The sequence below is a fragment of the Plecotus auritus genome (assembly GCF_963455305.1).
Source record: "Plecotus auritus genome assembly, chromosome: 2".
Lineage (NCBI taxonomy): Eukaryota > Metazoa > Chordata > Mammalia > Chiroptera > Vespertilionidae > Plecotus > Plecotus auritus.
The window spans coordinates 185,401,434-185,424,427 of NC_137771.1; the positions used below are offsets into that span (position 1 = coordinate 185,401,434).

The following is a 22,994-nucleotide window of genomic DNA, read 5'->3' on the forward strand; positions in this document are numbered from 1 at the left end:
TTTCTTTAATGCCTCAGCATTCATTCCCTCTCTCTTAATCAAAAAGGTCAATGCCAGAACAGGAAAACAGCCTGCAGAAGGTTTTACAACGGTTGAATCTGTTAATATAAAATTTACAGACTAATGTGTGCCCTGGCCGGTGTGGCTCAGTTGAAGCGTTATGCCGAGCACTGGAAGGTCTCAGGTTCGATTCCCGGTCAGGGCACATACCTAGGTGGTGGTTTCATCCCCGATAGCGGGGAGAGGCAACTGATCACTGTCTCTTTCTTTCTCCCCTCCTCCCCCTCTAAAAATCAATTAAAAAAGAATAGCAGCCCTAGCCGGTTTGGCTCAGTAGATAGAGCATCGGCCTGTGAACTGAAGGGTCATGGGTTCGATTCTGGTCACCACATGTACCTTGGTTGCAGGTTCCCTGGTCATGCATGCAGGAGGCAACCAATCAATGTGTCTCTCTCACATTGTTTCTCTCTCTCTCCCTCTCCTTTCCACTCTCTCTAAAAACCAATGGAAAAATATCCTTGGGTGAGGATTAACAAAAAAAAAAACAAAAAAATTTGCAGACTAATGTTAATTTGCCACACTGAAGCTCACTGATTAGCAGAATTAAGCTTTTCTCTCCCTTTGTTTTCCACCCCCTTTTAGGGAGTTAGCCTATTTAGATAAGTAGATGTTATATATGTTTAAATTATAAGATTATTTTTTAAATTAGCTGTTCAAAGAATCAACTTAACTCTGTTACATCAGATGAAAACTTCTGTTTACCAAAGCAGACATGGTGTTTAGCAATCACTTAGTTTTCGTAACTAAGAAAACTAAGTAGAAGAATAGCCAGACTCTTCAAATCTTCACCTTTATGTTTGCTTCTCACCATTGTCAGCAGTTCCAGTCTGCTCTGCAGTCCCGGGGTCACATGATGGAACCACTGATGTCTTATACTAAGCATTTAACATGAGCATACACATGGCACTAGGCGCTGAAGAAAGTTTTATTTATAAATTTATTTTTTTTAAGCCAAAGCCTGAACTTAAGGGATTTTTGTCAAATGCAGAAGACCAGTATTCATCTATCTAAATCTGTGGTTCTCAGCCCAGGCTGCATATTAAAGTCGTTGGAAGAGCCTTTGAAAAAATACAGATGCAGGACCCTATCCCAGACCAATTAAACCAGTCTCTGGGGTTGGAGTCAGGCTTCAGTGTTGCTTTAAAGTTCCCCTGGTTATTTATTCTGTTGTGTAGCCAGCACCGAGAACCTCTGCCCTAGATCCCTTGGGATAAAGTCTCTTCCTCTCAACCAATGGGGCTCCAAGTGTTCCCTGTAAGGTTTTTTCCCCTGTGATTCAGATTCAGTGTAATCTTTTGAAACCTTATCATTGTAATAACAAAGTTAATCTCACACACCACTGTAATAGGAACTTTGAATAAGTTCCTTGGAAGTTAGCATATTTATAAAACAACTAAAAGCCCTCAATTTCTGCTGATTATAGAGTAATACCAGATTATGAACTGTGGGAAAACACCTGTTTTACTATGGTGATGTTGTGCAGTTATATTCACTGGCATATTAATAGCTGATCCTCAGGACGAGGCACTATAGCATAAGGAGTGAACAGGTAGTTACCGATGAGATGCATGAGTTAATTCATAGCTGCTAAGCTGGAGAATTTTGCTGTCCCTCTTGATTGAAGTGGCCACTATTTGGAAGTTCTTTAGGGAAGAGCTTGAGATGGTCAGGATCATGTAAATACTCAAGGATGTGTTGAGAATTGGGAGAGGAAATGTCCTTGGTAGTTTCTTTAACTTGGGGGTAGGGACGATGGGATAGCCTGATGTCAGCTGTCCTTGGGAGGACACCATCTTTTTTAATTTAAAATAAAAATTTAATTTCCTTTTAATTTAGTTTTTAATATTTTGAGTCTCTTGAAACCTGTATCTAAAATTGTACAACAGTTCCCCTTAAAAAGATGTCTCCCAAGGTGTTTGTCATAAAGGCAGCTATGGGACTGGGACAGTGCAGAAAAGCTTTGACTTGGCCCAGAAAGGTTGATAAGAAGAGGCTGCCCGTTCTGTGTTTGTATTAAGACCTTGTGATTAAGGAGAGGGGAGGGAGAATATCCTGTAGGATCTGAGGCCTGTCCATTCTGATCATGCCCCAGGGATTGCTTTCTTTGTGGGGCGTGCCAGACAGGAGTATTGCGGCCTTCAATCCCCACAGTGGTCGTCAAACCGCGGCTCACGAGCCACATGCGGCTCGCGAGCTGCAGTTTGCCGCTCTGTTGACTAATGAGTTTGCTGACCACTGGACTAGACTAAATGTTACCGTGTAGTTGGAAGCTGTGAGGATTAGGCAATTGTGGCATATTGTGTGCAAAGAGGTAAAGGGTAGTATATGACAGTGGTCGGCAAACTCATTAGTCAACAGAGTGGCAAACCGCGGCTCGCGAGCCGCGGTTTGCTGACCACTGCGGCCTGGGAAGATGCGAGGAGCCTCAGTGTTGCCAGTCGCTGCCTGCCATCTCTGCATTCATAAGAACTTGGACGAATCCTCAGTCTCCAGGTTTAGGAAGGCCACCCTGCTGTTGTCCTGCTGTCAGGCAGGGCTTGTTCAGCCTGGAGAATGAGTTCTGGCCCCTGCTATCTTGTCGCGGAGGTCTCCATGCAGGGGGAAGCCCATGGTTGCCCTGTCAGCAGACATTCCGCTCTGGCAGCCTGAGAAAATGAGATGGGAAAAGCCAGACAAGTGGTGCCCCGCAGTGTGGTGGGTGCACTAATGATCACAGCCACGGGGATGGTGTGAGTGCACACAGCAGGGAAAGTCTCTTGCGCAAGCATGGCCGTTTGCTCATGGATCGAATGTTCCTTGTTTCCCTCACCAGATGGGCACGTAGGTGACTGTGTGCTTCCCTAACCTTTGTTTGAACTGTAGCAGAACCTGAATTTCATTGTCCTCTATTAGCTCTCCAAGTGTCCCCGACTGTATCACTTTGGTAGGAAAAAAAATGCTCAGTGTTTCCTAGCCATGTAGTCCTCAGGAAGATATAAATAGCAACAGTATTTCCTTGTTTAATGTTTTCTCAGCCCCTGGATCAAACAGTATTTCCCCTCTGAAAAGAATGAACTGCTGTGGACACCTCTCCCTGTGTCTGTGTCATCTGGCCATGGAGAGGCATTCAGTCTGTAGATGGTGCCCCTTAAGAGAAATAAAGAGAGATGGGGGCCCTCCTCCCTTCTCAGGAGAGGCTTTAAAAAGTTACTACTAAAAAGGATTTAAAGTACCATAACTTAAAGAACAGGCCTCATAAATACATCACCTAGACCAGGGTACAAGCACTGTCTTAGCTGTGTAGCTAGCTAGAGCTACCTTAGCAGGACTGACATTTGGGGCCACAGACACTTCTCAGTTTCGGGGGCTGTCCTGTGCATTGTAGGATGTTCAGCAGTGTCCCTGGCCTCTATCCACTAAATGCTAGTAGTGACAAATGTCTCTAAACATTGCCAGATGTGCCCTGGGCAAGCAAAATCGCCCTCCCTTCAGAACGGCTGGGCTACACTGTCCAGTACCTTAGCCATGAGCCACATTAGCTATCAAGCATTGGAAATATGGCCAGTCCAAATTGAGATGTGCTGTATATATAAAATACACAACAGATTTCCCCTGATGATCCTATTGTGTAGCCAGCCAGACTTAGTTTTTTTTTTTAAGTGTAAAATAGCTCATTAATAAGTTTTGTATTGATTACATGTTAAAAAGATAAGATTTTGTATATGTTGGGTTAAATATACAGGGTGTCCCAAAAAATGTATACACACTTTAATAGCTGATAGCTCAGTTTTGAAAATGAAATGTATTTTATTTTTTTAATATATTTTATTGATTTTAGAGAAGAAGGAAGAGGGAGAGAGAGAGAGAGAAACATCAATGATGAGAGAGAATCATTGATTGGCTGCCTCCTGCACACCCCCTACTGGGGACCGAGCCTGCAATGCAGGCATGTGCCCTTGGCTGGAATCGAACCTGGGACCCTTCAATCCACAGGCTGATGCTCTATCCATTGAGCCAAACCAGCTAGGGCATGAAATGTATTTTAATAAACACTGCCTTTATAATTATTCAAAGTTTATGTGTACACTTTTTTGGGACACCCTATATTATTAAAATGAATTCCACTCAGATGAGGGGGGTGGGGTGGGGTGGGAACAGGTAAAAGGGAGAAAGGGGGGACATCTATAATATTGTCAACAATAAAAAATAATTAATTTCACCTGTATCTTTTTCTTTCTTAATGTGCATACTAGAAAAATTTAAATGACATTTGTGGCTTGTGTTATATTTACATTGGACAGCACTGAGGTGTAGTTTAACCATTAATCTCGTTGAGGCACTTAGTTCCCAGTAAAATACTGGATTTAAATTCCCTTCATATAGTGGAGTTATGGAGACAGAATATTTAAAATGTTACATATTATCAGTTGGTTTTCCTGAGTACCCACTAGTGGCGTATTACAAATCGGTGCAATGGACATTTACTTTTTATTCAGTTTCTTCTTAAAGTGGAGAAAACTCTTTGTAAATGTCCTAAAGAAATATAGTAGCTTTCTGTTCACCCTTTGCAAGTAAAAAGGGTGGATCGTTCCACTACTGACATAGACATATCTATAATAATAAAAGCGTAATATGCTAATTAACCGGACAGCCAAATGACCTTCCGGACATCATTCCGGATGAAGCCACGGAGGCGGGGGCCAAAGCAGAGGCGGTTAGGGGAGATCAGGCAGGCAGGCAGAGTGGTTAGGGGTGATCAGGCAGGCAGGCGAGCAGTTAGGGGCAATCAGGCAGGCAGGCAGGTGAGTGGTTAGGAGCCAGCGATCCCAGATTGCAAGAGGGTGCAGGCTGGGCTGAGAGACGCCCGTCCCTCCCCCCCCCCCCCCGTGCACTAATTTCGTGCACCAGGCCTCTAGTATATATATAATTGGTGCAGTGTTCAGATGATTTTATGTTTGTCTTACCTTTTCTCCTTCACGTATTAGATTTTATCTCTATTTTTATTAAGGTATATATAATTTTATTTTTAAATTTAACTTATATTTCTTTTTTTTTAATATATTTTTATTGATTTTAGAGAGGAAGGAAGAAAGAGAGAGATCGAAACATCAACGATGAGAGAGAATCATCGATTGGCTGCCTCCTGCACACCCCCTACTGGGGACTGAACCCACAACCTGGGCATGTGTCCTTGACTGGAATCGAACCTGGGACCCTTCAGTCCATAGGCCAATGCTCTATCCACTGAGCCAAACCAGCTAGGGCTAACTTATATTTCTTGGTTGGTGACATTGAATTTAGAGTTTGAGAGAACCAATTTAGAAGGTTATTCTGAATTTTGACCTTTTAGAAATACTAGAATGTACCCAGCATTAAGGCGGTGATTTTGAGGTGCGGGTCTGTTTACTCCTGCATCCCCAGCACCTAGAGCAGGGCCTGGTCCTTAGCCCCTCAACAAATATTCATTGAGTGATGGACTATAAAATCATGTCTTTTTCAGAAAAGCTAGCTGTTCAAAATATATTATCTGTCACTTCTTTATATTTATTCCCCTTTCCCTTAATGTTAATTTCATTATACAAAAAGTTTTCCTCTTCATATTTAAACTCAGCAATCTTATCTTTAATAGTTTCTGGCTTTGGGGAAAATGGAGGTGATCTCCCTTCCATAGCTGGATTAAATATGCCATTTAATTTTCTCTGTCCTATTTATTTTATCATTTTTATATAACTTTTTGGGGTTAATTCCAAATGGATTAATGTACATGTGAAGCCTGGATATCAATTAATTCATCTCCAATCACTATTTACTGGTCCCCAAAATAGTCTCTGACTCACGTTTCTCTACCCTGTCACGTTATTTATGTCTTCCTATAGTATAGCTTGAATAAATTAAGTCTTTTCTTTTGGTTCATTTCTATTTTTAATTCATTCAACCTTAGAATTTTGATAACTCACTTTACAAAATGTTAATGTGGTAGGATAAATTTATTTTTACCTTTAAACAGGCATTCTTTTTTCCCCTGGCATGCTTGGCCAGGTAAGCTTTTTTAGGAAGCCTAGAGAGGAAGAGAAATTAGGCATCTAACCAAATAGTTACAAACATGGGAGGACATCTGTACAGTTGATGTTTTATGCTTTGCTTGCTTCTATTTTATGTTTAAATTCCAGTCTGTAATGTACCTATCTTTTAGCTTCTGCTCAACTTTGGCTTAAAAACAATCAGAAATACATTTTTGTAATTAAGTAAAAATAGTTCATTTACATCCTAGTGTTCCAATTATGTACTTGTGACTTTGACTCTGGAAACTACCATTTGCTTATAATGAGATTAGTTAGGAGAGTCAGAGATAGAGAGTCATAGTTTACTTTAATCTGATACTCACCCCGGGGAAGAGAGGAGGGCTGTTTAAAAGGGTGCATATGAGGTCATTGTGTACAGTCATGATTTGTTTGCTTATCCTTTTCTTTTAAAGGCACATAACGTAATGATTAGGAGCCTCAGCTGTGGAGCCTGGATTCAAATCCCTGCTGTTATTTAACATGTGTGCCTCAGTGTCCTCAGCTGTAAGATGGGAGTAATAATAGTACCTGCTTCATAGGATCCTTACGAGGATTAAGTGAGTTAGTATCTATAAAGCATTGGAAACAATGCCTGGCACATAGTAAATGCCATGCTAGTTTGTTATAAACTAACTGACAACTTTGAGGAAGCAGTTTACCTTTACAGATACATGATAGTCATGAGATCTGGCTATAAACAAGGAAGTTGCCCTTGTGGTGGGGTGGGGTCTCAGGGAGTCAGCAGAGTTCATCAGGCTCAAACCACCCAAGATTTGGCCTTGTGAAGGGAGAGCTCTGCATAGAAATGGTAGCACCAGTCGAGTGTGCAAGAGAAAATGGCCCCACCTCAGAGCCACACAACTCAGTCTCTCCCTTCTGGAGAGACCTTCAAGAGAGTCTGTACCAAGGGCCCAAGCTGGCCACAGCCAGCTGACTGCTCTGTAGGGGCCACTAGGAGTTGGGAAAGTGGGGCTGGTGGATCTCCCATGTGGGGGCTGCACTGGGTCAGGTGCTTGCAGAGGGAGGGATGGCCCCTGCCCCAAGCCTGTATACAACTCAGTCTCTGACACCTCTGAATTCACCCTCAAGAGCCCTCCAAGAAAGTCTACACCGTGGACCCAGGAAGCTGACTCCTTCGCAGGGTGTGAGCTCAGCAGGGTGGTGACAGGGAGTTGGGAATTTGGGCTGATGCCATTTGGAGGGGAGTGCTCAACTCAGGTAAGATGGAGTGTGTGGAAGAGAAACTTAGCACAGGGACTCTGGCAGCTGCCCCTTCAGCTCTTTCCCTGGAGCCACACAACCCAATCTGTCCTCACAGAACGCCAGTCCACTCCAATCCATCCTCCCTCTGCTGGAGCCCAGGGTGAGTGGCTGCAAAGGAGATTTTGTGCATTGGCCCTTTAAGAGGGTGCCTGGGTTTCGAGCAGACTCGTCTCTCCCTGAGAATCCTTGCTGATTTTCACAGCCAGATGTTTGTGGGCTTCTTTCTGGCTCTGGTACTCTAGTCTGGGGAGCCCGGCATGGAGTTGAGATCCCACGCTCCTCACAAGGACCTTTGCAGCTGAGATATCCCTCTGTATTTTTAGCTGTCACATGTGGGGGTGGGGCCAGCCCTTTCTACCTCTCCGCCTTCCTACCAGCCTTCATGTGGTTTCTTTTGTAAATTCTTGGTTATAAGACTTATATTCAGTCTTCAGTTGGTTATTCAGGTTGATTGTTCTATATTTTAGCTGTGATTCCAGTTTGGACCTGGGAGGAGGTGAGTGTAACTTCCACCTTACTCTGCCGCCATCTTGGATCTCCAGGCTAAGCACTTTTTATTTATTTATTTATTTATTTTATTTTTTTTTTAAACGTTTTTTTTTTGTTTTTGTTTTTTTTTAAATATATTTTAATGATATTTTACAGAGAGGAAGGGAGAGGGATAGAGAGCTAGAAACATCGATGAGAGAGAAACATCGATCAGCTGCCTCCTGCACACCTCCCACTGGAGATGTGCCCGCAACCAAGGTACATGCCCTTGACCGGAATCGAACCCGGGACCCTTCAGTCCGCAGGCCGACGCTCTTTCCACTGAGCCAAACCGGTTTCAGCATGGCTAAGCACTTTTTAGAAAATATATATTTTTTATTGAATTTTAGAGAGGAAGAGAGGGGGAGAGAAAGAGGGGGGGGGGCGAGAGAGAGAGAGAAGGAGAGGAACATCAATGATGAGTGAGAATCATTGATTGGCTGCCTCTTGCACACCCCACACTGGGGATCAAGCCCACAACCCAGGCACGTGCCCTGACTGGGAATCAAAGGGGTTCATAGGTCGACATCCAACCACTGAGCTTTTGAATTTGGCATTCTCCAATACAGGAAGTGACTTACTACCCAGGGGATGGCAGAACATGACATTGTTACATAGAGTCAAAGAAACAAACTTACGCAATAAGAGGATTTCATTGCTGTTAAGTTTGTTCACTTTTTTGTTCATGGGGTTTTTGTTTGTTTTTATGGCTATTAGTAGTCTTTATTTTACTTTTGCACTTTGTTTCTCGGAAGAATGTACCAAAAATGCTTTAGTCTCCCCCTCATAATGTGTTTGTGTTGTTTATCTCTTACATATACTCACTCACCACAAACCTCAGTGCTGGGGAGCCCCATGTGGGAGCTGGCTCTCAGTCTCCCTGCTTCCCTAGCTGCCTCTTCATGCTCCACCTAGAGCCCCTGGCCTGCCTTCGGACAGGCCCTGGAGAGTGGGTTCCTGCTGCAGGCACTAGAGCCTCTGCCCTGGGGTAGGGGCACAGCTCCTAGATAGCCACTGAGGTTTCTTGCAAGAAACCGGCCAGGGGGCCCGGTTGGAGTGTTGTTCCGTACACCAAAAGGTGGCAGGTTCGATTCCGGGTCAGAGCACATACCCAGGTTATGGATTTGATCCCTGCTTGGAGTTGAGGTGCGTTGTGGGAAGCAGCCAATCGATGTTTCACTCTCATGTTGATGTTTCTCTCCTCCCTTCCTCTATAAAATCAACAAAGCATTTCCTCAAGTGAGGAGGATAGATAGATAGATAGATAGATAAATTGTCTTTAAAAAAAGAAAGAAACTGGATGCTTTGGAGCCTGGAGAACTCTGCTCCAGAGTTCACGTGCCATCATTGTGTATGTTGGGATGGGCTTGAGCCATCCAGGCGTTATCCAAGTGGGGTCCACTGAGTTTCTTTCACACCACTGTGTTCTGGTGGGTTTGATTTCCTTAGCAGTTGGGCTCCCAAGATCTTGGCCTGGTTTGCAAGTCAGGCTTGGGTGTGTGGGGACGATTCTGGAAAGGATGAGCTGGGCCAGCCACTCATTGCTGATAGATAGGCCGAGTTAGGTTTTTCACAACAGGAGATGCAGGCAGGGCAGGGCTGAGCGCCACACAGCCCTCAGGAAGAGAGGGTGAGGGAGCAGAGGAGCCGTAGGCCTGCCCTTCGGCCCCAGAGTGAAGGAAAGGTGGGCTCTGCACTGTATCTGAGAGCAGGACCGAGTGCAGGAAGGGAGGAGAGGCCACCTGGGAGCCAGGCTGTGGAGACAGCTGGTGGTGAGGGCTCAGGTACTTCACAGGAGCCCCGGGCCAGGTGTGATCCCCTGGTGGGTTTCCGTCTGCAATGCCCAGGCTGGCAGAGCCACCACGGGGCATTTGTAGCCAGAAACCCCGAGTCCTTCACATTGGTGCTTCTGCCTGAGGGGGTATGGCTCCCACCTGTTTCCATCTCTAGTTGATGTTCTAATACTTGCGGTTTTATGTTAAACACCCACTCTCTCACCAGCAAGGTAAGTAATGTGACATCTATAGGGGATTTATGTGCATCTGTACTTGGGATGTCTCTAGGGGGGGAAGTACCTGAGAAATCTGGGCAGATAGATGTCCCCTTGCCTTGTGACATAATTTTACACTTAAAAATGGCAAATTTTATGTTATATATATTTTGCCACAATAAAAAAAAGCCATTTAATTCAGCCATTCAGTAGCTTCCACCCAACTATCAATTAGAAATGATTAATCTGCAATGTAATCCTATATAATAAAAGCCGGTTGGCGGGGGGCGGGGCCTGCGAGCAGGCGACACCAAGCCAGCCAAGGCAGGTGCCAGTGGGCAGAGAGAGGCGACCAGGTGCTGCTGTGCCCTTGCCCTCCCCCCATCACCCACTGGTGGCCTCCCGCAGAGGTTTATTCAGCTCGGCCGCACTGGCCTTTCTACTTTTATATTCTGGTTCAACCACAGCATTTGTAAGATGGGGCATTGGGGAGCAAGTGCCCTTCCCGCTGGACACAGGGACTTGAGTGGGGGTCGCATGTGTGTCCCCAGGTCGCCAGCAGAGTCCCCCGTCACCAGCAGAGTCGCCAGCAGACGATGGGCTGGCCCAGGAACCGGCTCTTCCTCCCGGTGCCCTGTGCCCTCCCCACCTCCTTCCTCCTCGGGGGCCCATGTCCCTGACTGCAAAGCAGCCCCCCGAGGTCCCTCTCCCTGGCCGCCCCCCCCCCATCTCCCATCGGCCCACCAGGGACCCTGACAGGAGGGTGGAGGGAGCCCAATTCCTCCTGGCCAGCATTGGTGACAGAATATGTCTGAAGACCAAATGATATATGTAAATTCGATTTATTTGGCAAAGTAATAGCTAAAATTCATGTCATTGAATTTCAGAAACACAGACTGCTCATGTTCATATATTATTGATATTAAATAGTGAATCCAAATTACAAACGGAAGATGACATTGACTGTATAGTTAAGGCAGAAATTCCAGATATAGACCAGTGTTCTCAACTTTTTCAGATTGTAAAATCAAATATGGTACATGGGCTATGTGGAATACAAAATCCACATAGTCTATGTATGGAAAATGGAAAATGTTCAAAGGGATATCTGAATTTCCAAATGCAACTATTGGAAATATTGATGGATATCCCAAATACAAATGAAGATCTGGTAGCACCATGTCTACTGGAAATAAAGTTGTTGATAACACTTGGATTGCCCCTTATAACCTGTATTTGTGCCTTAAATATAACTGTCATATAAACATTGAAATCTGTGCATCAATTAAAAGTGTCAAATATTTATTTAAATACATCTATAAAGGGCATGATTGTGCAAATATTCAAATTTCTGAAAAAAATATCAATCATGATGAAGTACAGGACTTCATTGACTCCAGGTATGTGAGCGCTCCTGAGGCTGTATGGAGACTTTTTGCAATGCAAATGCATGACCAATCTCATGCAATCACACAAGATTAGCTATTAATTTGCCAAATGATCAGAATTTGTATTTTCTTACCGATGATTTTGCCAAAGTATAGATAGGACTGCAAGGCATAACTCGACTTTGATGGCTTGGTTCTTATTGAATAGAGAAGATTCCGACGTGTGTAATTATTATTATTGGGAGATTCCACAACATTATCTATACTAATAAAAGGGTAATATGCTAATTAGACTGGGTCAACCAGCCATCTTCCAGACGTCCAACTTCCTTCCAGACAAAGCCATGGTGGTGGGGGCTGAGGCAGAGGCAGTTAGGGGTGATCAGGCTGGCAGGGGAGGGCAGTTGGGGGCGAGATCAGGCTGGCAGGGGAGAGCAGTTAGGGGTGGTCAGGCAGGCAGGCAGAGAGGTTAGGGGCGATCAGGCAGGGAGGCAAGGTGGGGGCGATCAGGTCAGCAGGCAGAGGGGTTGGGGCGATCAGGCAGGCAGGCAGGTGAGTGGTTAGGAGCCAGTCATCCCGGATTGCGAAAGGAATGTCCGACTGCCGGTTTAGGCCTGATCCCACCTAAACTGGCAGTCAGAGATCCCCTGAGGGGTCCCAGATTGGAGAGGGTGCAGGCCGGGATGAGGAACCCCCTCCATGCACGAATTTCGTGCACTGGGCCTCTAGTGTGTTTAATAATTCTCGTGGAGAAAATGCAAAAGGGTGGGAATAAAGTATTAGGTAGACTGTTCACTGTGAGCTTTAAAGAACCAGACGATATTACCTTAGACTTTTGCTTCTGCATGTAAAAGGTGCAATAAGTTTTGCTGATCTGCGAACTGTAGGAGGTGTAATTTATGATACATTTCATGAAGCTGCTAAACATCAGGATTTTTAATCAACGACACTATCTGGAAAGACAATTGATGATGCGATCATCCTTAATATGCCCAAACAACTATGGCAATATACACTGAGTGGCCAGATTATTATGATCTCTGAACGCATAATAATCTGGCCACTCAAGTGTATATCCTATATAATAAAAGGCTAATATGCAAATTGTCCCCTTGACCAGGAGTTCGACCAGCAGGCAGGCCAGCCAACTGCCCATGTCCCCTACCCCTGGCCAGGCTGGCCGGACCCCACCCATGCAACGAATTCATGCACCGGGCCTCTAATATATATACTGAGTGGCCAGATTATTATGCATTCAGAGATCATAATAATCTGGCCACTCAGTGTATATGCGTGTTTGGATGTCCTTCTGATGCAGACAAATTATGGGATGAGAATAAATCTCATTTTATTGAAGATTGTTGGAAATTACACCGAAGAGAAGGTGCCTGTATGAACTGTGAAATGCATGCCCTTAATGAAATTCAAGAGTTATTCACATTGCATGGAATGAAATGTTCCCATTTCAAACTTCCAGATTATCCTTTATTAATGAATACAAATACATGTGATGAATTGTATGAGCGACAATAGGCAGAGGGTTTTTTTTTGTTTGTTTGTGGGGTTTTTTTAAAAATATATTTTATTGATTTTTTGCAGAGAGGAAAGGAGAGGGATAGAGAGTTAGAAACATCAATGAGAGAGAAACATCGATCAGCTGCCCCCTGCACACCCCCTACTGGGGATGTGCCCGCAACCAAGGTACATGCCCTTGACTGGAATCGAACCTGGGACCCTTCAGTCCACAGGCTGACGCTCTATCCACTGAGCCAAACCAGCTAGGGCAATAGGCAGAGGTTTTGATAAATTCTCTGAATGATGAACAGTTGGCAGCCTTTCAGACTATAACTTCAGCCATCGAAGATCAAACTGTACACCCCAAATGCTTTTTCTTGGATGGTCCAAGTGGTAGTAGAAAAACATATCTTTATAAAGTTTTAAAACATTATATTAGAGGTCATGGTGGTACTGTTTTACGCACAGTGTCTACAGGAATTGCTGCAAATTTACTTCTTGGTGGAAGAACCTTTCATTCCCAATTACCAATAAATTACCAATTCCATTAAATGAAACCTCAATTTCTAGACTCGATATAAAGAGTGAAGTTGTAAACCCATTAAAAAGGCCCAACTTCTCATTATTGATGAATGCACTATGGCATCCAGTCATGCTATAAATGCCATAGACAGATTACTACGAGAAATTATGAATATGAATGTTGCATTTGGTGGGAAAGTTCTCCTTCTCGGAGGGGATTTTCGACAATGTCTCAGTGTTGTGCTGCATGCTATGCGATCAGCCATAGTACAAACAAGTTTAAAGTACTGTAGTGTTTGGGGATGTTTCAGAAAGTTGTCTCTTAAAACAAATATGAGATCAGAGGATTCTGCTTATAGCAAATGATTAGTAAAACTTGGAGATGACAAACTTGATAGAAATTTTCATTTAGGAATGGATATTGAAATCCCCTGTGAAATGATTTGTAACAATCTGTTATTGAAGCTACCTGTGGAAATAGTATATCTATAGATAATATTAAAAATATATTTAAATGTGTGCTTTTTTTGTTCAAAAAATAAGCATGTTCAAAAATTAAATGAAGAAAATTTGGATATACTCCATGGAGATTTTCACACATATTTGAGTGATGATTCCATCAGTTCAACGGATGATATGCTGAAAAAGAAAATTTTCCCATCAAATTCCTTTTTTTTTAAAATAAATCTTTATTGTTCAGATTATTACAGTTGTTCCTCTTTTTTCCCCCCATAGCTCCCCTCCACCTGGTTACCATCCCACCCTCTGCCCTTACCACCCCCCACACACTGTCCTCATCCATAGGTGTATGATTTTTGTCCAGTCTCTTCCTGCACCCCCCACATCCCTTTCCCCCCGAGAATTATCAGTCCACTCCCTTTCTATGCCCCTGATTCTGTTATATTCACCAGTTTATTCTGTTCATCAGATTTTTTATTCACTTGATTTTTAGGTTCACTTGTTGATAGATATGTATTTGTTCATAATTTTTATCTTTACCTTTTTCTTCTTATTCCTCTTCTTAAAGAATACCTTTCAGCATTTCATATAATACTGGTTTGGTGGTGATGAACTCCTTTAGCTTTTTCTTATCTGTGAAGCTCTTTATCTGCCCTTCAATTCTGAATGATAGCTTTGCTGGGTAGAATAATCTTGGTTGTAGGTTCTTGCTATTCATCACTTTGAAAATTTCTTGCCACTCCCTTCTGGCCTGCATAGTTTCTGTTGAGAAATCAGCTGACATTCGTATGGGTACTCCCTTGTAGGTAACTAACTGTTTTTCTCTTGCTGCTTTTAATATTCTCTCTTTGTCTTTTGCTCTTGGCATTTTAATTATGATGTGTCTTGGTGTGGTCCTCTTTGGATTCCTTTTGTTCAGGGTTCTCTGTGCTTCCTGGACTTGTAAGTCTATTTCTTTCACCAGGTAGGGGAAGTTTTCTGTCATTATTTCTTCAAATAGGTTTTCAATATCTTGCTCACTCTCTTCTTCTGGCACCCCCATAATTCAGATGTTGGTACACTTGAAGTTGTCCCAGAGGCTCCTTACACTATCTTCATATTTTTGGATTCTTTTTTCTTTTTCCTTTTCCTGTTGGGTGTTTTTTGCTTCTTTGTATTTCAGATCTTTGACTTGATTCTTGCGATCCTCTAATCTGCTGTTGGATCTCTGTATATTATTCTTTATTTCAGTCAGTGTATGCTTAATTTCTAGTTGGTCTTTTTCATATCCTCGAGGGATTCACTAAATTTATCAGCGGTTTCTAGAAAATTCTTGAAAAACCTTGTAACTGTGGTTTTGAACTCTATATCCAGTAGTTTGCTTTCCTCCATTTCTGTCATTTGTGACCTGTTTCTTTGTCTCCGCATTTTGGTTGCTTCCCTGTGTTGATAGAGTGGCTTTGTGTGCTAGGTGTCCTATAGGGCCCAGTGGCTCAGCCTCCCAATTACCATAGGTGGACACTCTTGGTGCACCCCTTTGTAGGCTGTGTGCACAGTCTTGTTGTAGCTAAGCCTTGATTGTTGTTGGTATCACTGGGAGGAATTGACCTCCAGGCCAATTGGCTGTGAGGATCAGTTGTGTCTACAATGGAGAACTTCTATGCTGGAGACACCCTTATGGGTCAGGACTTGCGTCAGTGGGGCTTTGGTGCTCACTGAGTCTTCCCCCTGAGTGTGTCCCTTATGGATCTGAGGAGTTGTAATCTGGATGGTCCTACTCTGACCACTGGCTCTTGGATCTCCAAGGAGGTGCAAATTGAGCCTCTGCCTGAGGCCACCCAGCAGGAGCTACGGAGAGATGTTCAGATTCTTCTTCTTTGTTTGGGTTTTGGAGGTGCCCTGATGAGGCCCAGCTGTGAAGCAGTGCAAGCTGCTGTGGAGCCTTGGGCCTTCTTTTGGAAGTTCTGGGGCTCTCTGACCCAGCTGCAGTTTGTTAGGTAATTTTAGATTGCAAAGGGCCAGGCCATTCATATGCAAAAGCCTCTGCATACAGCTGGGGTGGGGTTGTAAATTGGGTGGGGCGGGGTTTCAGGGAATCAACAGGGCGGAGCAAACAGCAATGGCTGACTGTCAGCCCTGCCCTAAGAGGCCCCTGGGTCTCAGTGTCCCATGGTAATTGCTGCAAGCACCTCTGAGAAAAAGCCGCCCTCATGTTCCAGCCCGATGCCAGACAGTCCAGTTTTTCCCTGTATGAGTCTGGGTCCCCAGAGTCTCGTCTTGAACTGGAGTTCAGAGCATTCGGGAGCTTGTGTCTCCCTTCCGATTGAAAAAGACAGCCACATCCTCAGTTGCCAGCCCTTTCCCTGCGCACTCACACCTCTGTACCTCCGCACTTTACTTCCGCACCGCCTCTGAGTCTCAGTGTGCTTTTCTCTTTCCTTGTTGTTGTAGAATTTCCACTCTGCCAGCCTTCCTGTGGTTCTGGATGATGTCCGTTTTGTCGTTTAGTTGTAGTTTTGAAGTGGTTGTGCGAGGCAACAAGTTCAGGTGTTTACCTATGTCACCATCTTGGTTTCTATCCCCATCAAATTTCTTAATAGCATTACTCCTTCAGGAATGCCATGCAATCATCATGCTACTGAGAAATCTTAATAGTAAATGGGGTCTTTGTAATGGTACTAGATTTTTTATCAAAAGATTACGACCTAACATAATCGAAGCTGAAGTATTAACAGGATCTATGGAAGGAGTGGTTGTTCTTATTTAAAAATTAATTTGTCCCTGTCTGACATTGGCCTCCCATTTAAATTAATTCGAAGACAGTTTCCCATGATGCCAGCATTTGTGATGACTATTAATAAATCACAAGAATAAACTCTAGACAGAGTAGGAATATTCCTACCTGAACCCGTATTCGGACATGGTCAGTTATTTGGAGGTGCCCAGATGAGGCCCAGCTGTGAAGCAATGAAAGCTGCTGTGGAGCCTTGGGCTTTCTTTTGGAAGTTCTGGGCTCTCTGACCCAGCTGCAGTTTGTTAGGTAAGTTTAGATTGCAAAGGGCCAGGCCATTCATATGCAAAAGCCTCTGCACACAGCTGTGGTGGGGTTGTAAATTGGGTGGGGCAGGGCTCTCAGGGAATCAACAGGGTGGAGCAAACAGCAAGTTCAGGTGTTGTTTTCCCTCAAGTTTGAAGAGTGTGTGACCTTAAAGTTGTAAATACTTCATCACAAGGGAAATTAATCAAGCACTCTGAAAGTGTTTTTACTCTTTTTTTAAAAAAAATATATTTTATTGATTTTTTACAGAGAGGAAGGGAGAGGGATAGAAAGTTAGAAACATCGATGAGAGAGAAACATCAGTCAGCTGCCTCCTGCACACCTCCTACTGGGGATGTGTTCACAATCAAGGTACATGCTTTTGACTGGAATCAGTCCACAGGCCGACGCTCTATCCACTGAGCCAAACCAGTCAGGGCAGTGTTTTTACTCTTAACGTGGTATACAGGGAGATATTAGAATAAGTTTAATCAATTTATCAGTCATTGTTTGTATCAATGTTGTTTTTATTTCATGTTTTTGTTTTTATATCATGTCTTTGTTGTTGTTATATCATGTTATTGTTTATTTATTAATAAATTTATATATTATTTTTATATACATTTTACTAATTTTCTTTCATCTCTGACACTTCTATTATAGAGAAAGGGCAAATAGCAATATTAAAATATTTCTTCTAATTAATTCATTTTCAATGTGTATGAATTCACGCATCAGGCCGCTAGTGTCATGATAAAAGCAAATGTCAAGAGAAAGATCTAATAGAATTCTATAATGCCTTCCAAGAGGTAAATATGCTCAATTTAAGTCATATACTCATGGGTTGCTTTTCAGTATTTGGCAGTTCTTACCTGTGTGAAAAGACATTTTCAAAGATGAAATTATAAAATCTTGTCACAAATCAGCATTAACAGAGAATGATTTGTAATGATTTTGATGAAAAGGAAAACCATTTTAAACTGCAGTTAAGTGACTGCTTCCCTGTGTTTGTTTCTATGTATTAGGTAGAGCTGCTGTGTCTCCTGGAATTGATAGAGTGGCCTTGTGTAGTTGGTGTCTTGTAGAGCCCAGTGGCTCAGCCTCCCCAGTCACCTGAGCTGGGCCCTCTAGGTGGGCTGTATGCACAGTCTTGTTGTAGTTGAGCCTTGACTGCTGTTGACATCACTGGGAGGAATTGACCTCCAGGCCAATTGACTCTTAGGACCAGCTGGGACTACAGTGGAAGAGCTGCTGTGCAGGACTTGCTTCAGTAGGCTTTGGTGCTCACTGAGTCTGCCCCCTTGAGTGTGTCACCTGTAGGTGTGTTCAGTTGTAATCTGATAGGGTCTGAAGCTGTCCACTGGATGCACTGGCTCTGGGGTCTCCTGGGAGGTGTAAAGTCAGCCACTGCCTGAGGTGACACAGCAGGAGCTACAGAGAGATCAACAGATGGCTGCTATTTGTATTGGGCTTGGAAGTGCCCAGGTGAGGTGAGGCAAGGCTGTGAAACAAGGCAGGCTGGTGCTAGTGTGAGGTCTTGGGCCTCTTATTGATAGCTTTGGAGCATGCTGATGCCAGCTACTGCTTGTTTGAAAGATTTTAGAAAAGTCTGAAGTCTGAGCCAGGATGTCCATTCATATGCAAAAGCTGCTGCAAACAGCTTGGGTGAGGCTGAAAATTGGATGGGATGGGGTCTTAGGGAATCACCAGGGTGGAGCAAACAGTATGGGTCATGCTGATGGAAACTCAAATATGGCTGCCAGTCAGCCCTGGGATGGGAGAGGTCCCAGCACAGGAACAATGATCCCTGTGAGCACCCCCATCTGGGAGAAATGTGCCCCCCAAGTTCCTGCCCCATGCCAGACAATCTAGTTCCTCCCCATATGTCCCTGGATCCCCCAAAGCTGCTATCCTAGCACTGGAGCCCAGAGGGATCAAGTTAAGTTCAAGCACCGGCCCTTTAAGAGGGACTGCTGGGTTTCCCGCAGCCTCCGTGTCACTCAGCCAGTTTCCCCTGGTTTTTATAGCCCAAAGTTACAGGGACTTCTCTTCCCAGCTTTGGAACCCTGGGCTGGGGATCCAATGCGGGGCTGGGACCCCTTGCTTCTCATGGGGGTCTCCGCAGCCTAGATACCCCACCCAATTAAAAAAATGCACATGTGGGTATCAGGCCAGCCTGTTCTGCGTCTCTGCCCCTCCTACCAGTCTCGATGTACTTTCTTTACTTCTCTAGTAGTGGGACTTTCATTCAGCCAGATTTCAGGTGGTTCTGAATGATGGTTGTGTATTTTACTTGTAATTTTGATGCAGTTGTGGGAGGGGGCAAGTACTGAGTACCAGTGTTTACTTACGCCACTATCTTGGTTCTCTTGATTTTTCACTCTTCTTTTCTAATACATGCTTTTAAGGCACTCACAATTTCACTCTCTGCAGCATCCCACAAATTTTGATGTGTTATAATTTCTTACCAGTTAGCTCAGACTTTTACTAATTTTCATTTGAGGTCATCTTTGACTCATATTATTTGGAATTGTACTGCATAATTTTTGACTATTAAAAAAATTTTCTTGTTATCTTTGTTATAAAATTTTAATGATGTTCCCAAGTAGTCAGAGACCATGCACTATATATTGTCAGTCTTCTGGAATTGGTTGAGGTTTGCTTTATGGCACAGCATATAGTTCATTTTGGCAGATATCCATCCAATGTGCACTTGAAGTGGCTTTACTCTCATTTTTTGTCATCTTCTGAAGCTTTGGATATCCAAATAAGGCTGGCCTTTGTAACATTTTGTGCCTATTCTGTACATATTTCTAGTTTCTACTTTCATATATTAGGTGTGTTTTTTTTGGTAAATGATAGATCCTCCCTTCCCCCAACTGGTGGGTGGAATAACGGCAAACATGACATAACCTGCAGCCCGGAAATGCCTGAGTGCCTAACCATGTACCTTATATGGACTATACATTAAGCCACCAATCAGCACCTGTCAAATACCCTAAGCCAGTGGTCGGCAAACTGCGGCTCGCGAGCCACATGCGGCTCTTTGGCCCCTTGAGTGTGGCTCTTCCACAAAATACCACGTGCGGGCGTGGACGTACAGTGCTATTGAAACTTCGTGGCCCCTGCGCAGAAGTCAGTTTTCAGCTCTCAAAAGAAATTTCAATCGTTGTACTGTTGATATTTGGCTCTGCTGACTAATGAGTTTGCCGACCACTGAGCCCTTGTTCCTAAGTACCTGAGTGCCTAATCATGTACCTTATATGGACTATACATTAAATCACCAATCAGCACTTGTCAAACACCTAAGCCCTTGTCCCTAAGTACCTGAGTGCCTAACTATATACCTTATATAGACCATACATTAAGCCACCAATCAGCGCCCACCGAGTACCCTAAGCCCCCACTCCTTCCCATTCCTCCCCTCAAAAGGAGTGCTCCCCTCTGCACTGGTTGCTGCTCTCCCTTTGCGAGACAGCCCGGCAGGTCTTTCCTCTAATAAAGCCTGTGTCACCTGGTTTTCGGCTCCCGACTGATCTTTCAGTAAAATATATTTTTAAAATTGATTTCAGAGAGGAAGGGAGAGGGAGAGAGAGATAGAAACATCAGTGATGACAGAGAATCATTGATTGGCTGCCTCCTGCATGCCCCACACTGGGGATTGAGCCTGCAACCCAGGCATGTGCGCTGACTGGGAATCAAACCGTGACCTCCTGGTTCATAGGTCACCACTCAACCACTGAGTCACACCGTGGGTCCTATGTTTGTATTTTTAGTGTAACTTTCTTCTTTATCAATCCATTGTTTTCTTTTCTTCCCCTTGTGGTTATGGGCAGCCGAAAGGTTTAAAACAAACCAAGAAACACCCTTGTGGTACTTGAACCTTAGCAGCCTTTATTTCGTTCATTATTAGGTACTATAGTCCATACCCACTAAATAAGTGTTCACCTTATGCCTAAGGACTTGGTAGAGTAGTTAATTCTTTTCTTGGTGTTGACTCATTTGTCATTGTGTTGTTACTCTCTTGAGATTGACCTGCCTTGCCTTTGACAAAGGAAAAAATGTACTTCCCTTTTGCCTGGGCTGTGTAGTTTCCTGATACTAAGCAGCAGCACCTCGCCTGTGAATTAAAGCTATTGTATTTGAGGAACAATCCACTGAGGCACCCACGCCTATGATCCCTATGCATGAGTTCGGCTCTTTCAGTTCAGCTAATACTTGGCATCTGCTCTGGGTGGAAAGGAGTTGGGAGTGTAACAATACTTTGTGTGAAGCGCAGTGTATTAGGTGCTGCAGCCCTTAACTCTCGATTTTGGGAAATATTTGTGATGATGTGAGAAAAGGATGATAGAATCCTCTCTTGAGGAAAAATGCTCTGATTCTAGAACAGGAAGGCATGCGGTTTTGTTCCTTTTAGAGAAAATGGGGATAGATTCTTGGCCCACCCTCTTCTCCCACAGTCAGACATTGAATTTCATGCATTTCTGTTCATCTGATTAATTGATATTTATAAGTTTTATAGCAAATATGTATAACTTTGTATTTCAACTCATGGGACCCTGAGCTTCATGCTGCAGAAATTTGGGTATGGAGCTCTTTAGCTATGCAGCCAGGGCGAAAACCCTGTTCTGCTCTCCCTGTTGCTGATAAGAGGGAAGGACAGGAAGCATGTGTACATCTTCTTCCTGCGTGATGGGGCTGCCTAATTGGGGGTGATCTTTAATTTTTTGTCATAGAAAATGGGCAAAAGAATTTGCTGTTATTGGTGAAGTAATTGTCTCTCAGCCCATATTGGGAAATGAAAGATAAAGCATTTTGGTGACAAACATATAAATTTTAGAACGTACAACACCAAGAGTGAATTCTAATGTAAACTATGGGCTTCCGTTCAGAGTAATTGTGTCAGTATTGGCTCATCAGTAGCACATGGAGCCACACTAATGCAAGATATTCCTAATGGGAAATGGATGGGAAGGAGAGAGGGCAGATGAGACGGTACATGGGAGCTCTGTACTTTCTGCTCAATGTTTCTGAACCTAAAAGTGCTCAGAAAAATAAAATGAAGTCTATTAGTTTAGAAGTTTCAGGTGTCTGGTTTTTAATGCTCCTAAACAGGTACATACCATGCAAGATGTTTAACCCACTGACCTTTGGAATGTCTCATTTGAGATGAATCTGGCTTGCAGTTTGATCTGTTATGTTCCGACGCTCTGATGTCTTCTCTCCCTGTCTGCTCAAACAGTTGGAATGCCAAGATGCCTTGGAGACCGCAGCCCGAGCTGAGGGCCTTTCCCTGGATGTCTGCACACGTTCTCAGCTCAGAATCCTGGATGAGGAACATCCCAAGGGGAAGTACCATCACGGCTTAAGTGCTCTGAAGCCCATTCGGACCACTTCCAAGTAAGTGGTTCTCCTGGTGACTTCTCCATGAAGCACCAAAAGCAGTGCTGAAAATGCGGGCGAAGGTTAGACCACTTGGGGATCCCATTTTCAGTCCGGAGCTCTGTTTACTAAACAGCATATTATAAGTGCCGGCTGGCCTCTCAGTGTGTGTTGACAGTTTTGTGCTTTGGGTTTTCTCTCCTTAGACACCAGCACCCAGTGGACAATGCTGGGCTCTTCTCCTGTATGACTTTTTCCTGGCTTTCTCCCCTGGCCCGCCTGGCCCACAAGAAGGGAGAGCTCTCCATGGAGAACGTGTGGTCTTTGTCCAAGTACGAGTCTTCTGATGTGAACTGCAGAAGGTAGGCGTCTCTGGTCCACCCCGGTGACCCACATACTGGATGCGTAGGGCCTGAGCTAGGGGTGTGGGTCCAGCAGTGTGAAGTCCTCAGCTCTGTCCTTTTAAGATCGGGGCTAGTGGGTGGAGGGAGGGTAGCTGGGGTGACTTTCTCTTTGCTCTTCTGCTTTATCTCCTATTTGACCTTTAATCCTGTTTTAACCACAGGCTTTCTCTCTCTCTCTCAGCCCCGCTTCTCTTCCTGAGTCTACAGGGAGATTATGTTGCTGCCTTGTGACAGAATACATTTTTATGGTAGCTGATTGTCATGATTAAAATCTAGTTTACAACTCTTCATCTTACCATAGGATCCTTCAGAAAGGGTTAGGGGTCCTTGAGAAGGAAGTTCTTATCCACACACAAAGGCTATGCAGGGATAATCTTTCTGGGTGGAAGGAAAGACTTTTGTTCTCATCTGTATTTTCTGAGAGGC

At 43.9% G+C, this 22,994-nt stretch overlaps 1 protein-coding gene across 7 annotated transcripts in view; it reads left to right on the forward strand.

The window, feature by feature from the left end:
• ABCC5 (ATP binding cassette subfamily C member 5) overlaps positions 1–22,994 on the forward strand; it is a 95,453-nt gene that overhangs the window by 10,294 nt on the left and 62,165 nt on the right. For all 7 annotated transcript variants that reach the window (XR_013960031.1, XR_013960032.1, XM_080657881.1 and 4 more), the window contains 2 exons: positions 22,025–22,182; positions 22,371–22,526. Coding sequence is in view for 5 of the 7 variants with exons in the window: in XM_080657881.1 (XP_080514007.1) it covers positions 22,025–22,182; positions 22,371–22,526 (314 nt within the window). In the remaining 2 variants the exon portion in view is untranslated. The remainder of the gene's footprint in view (positions 1–22,024; positions 22,183–22,370; positions 22,527–22,994) is intronic.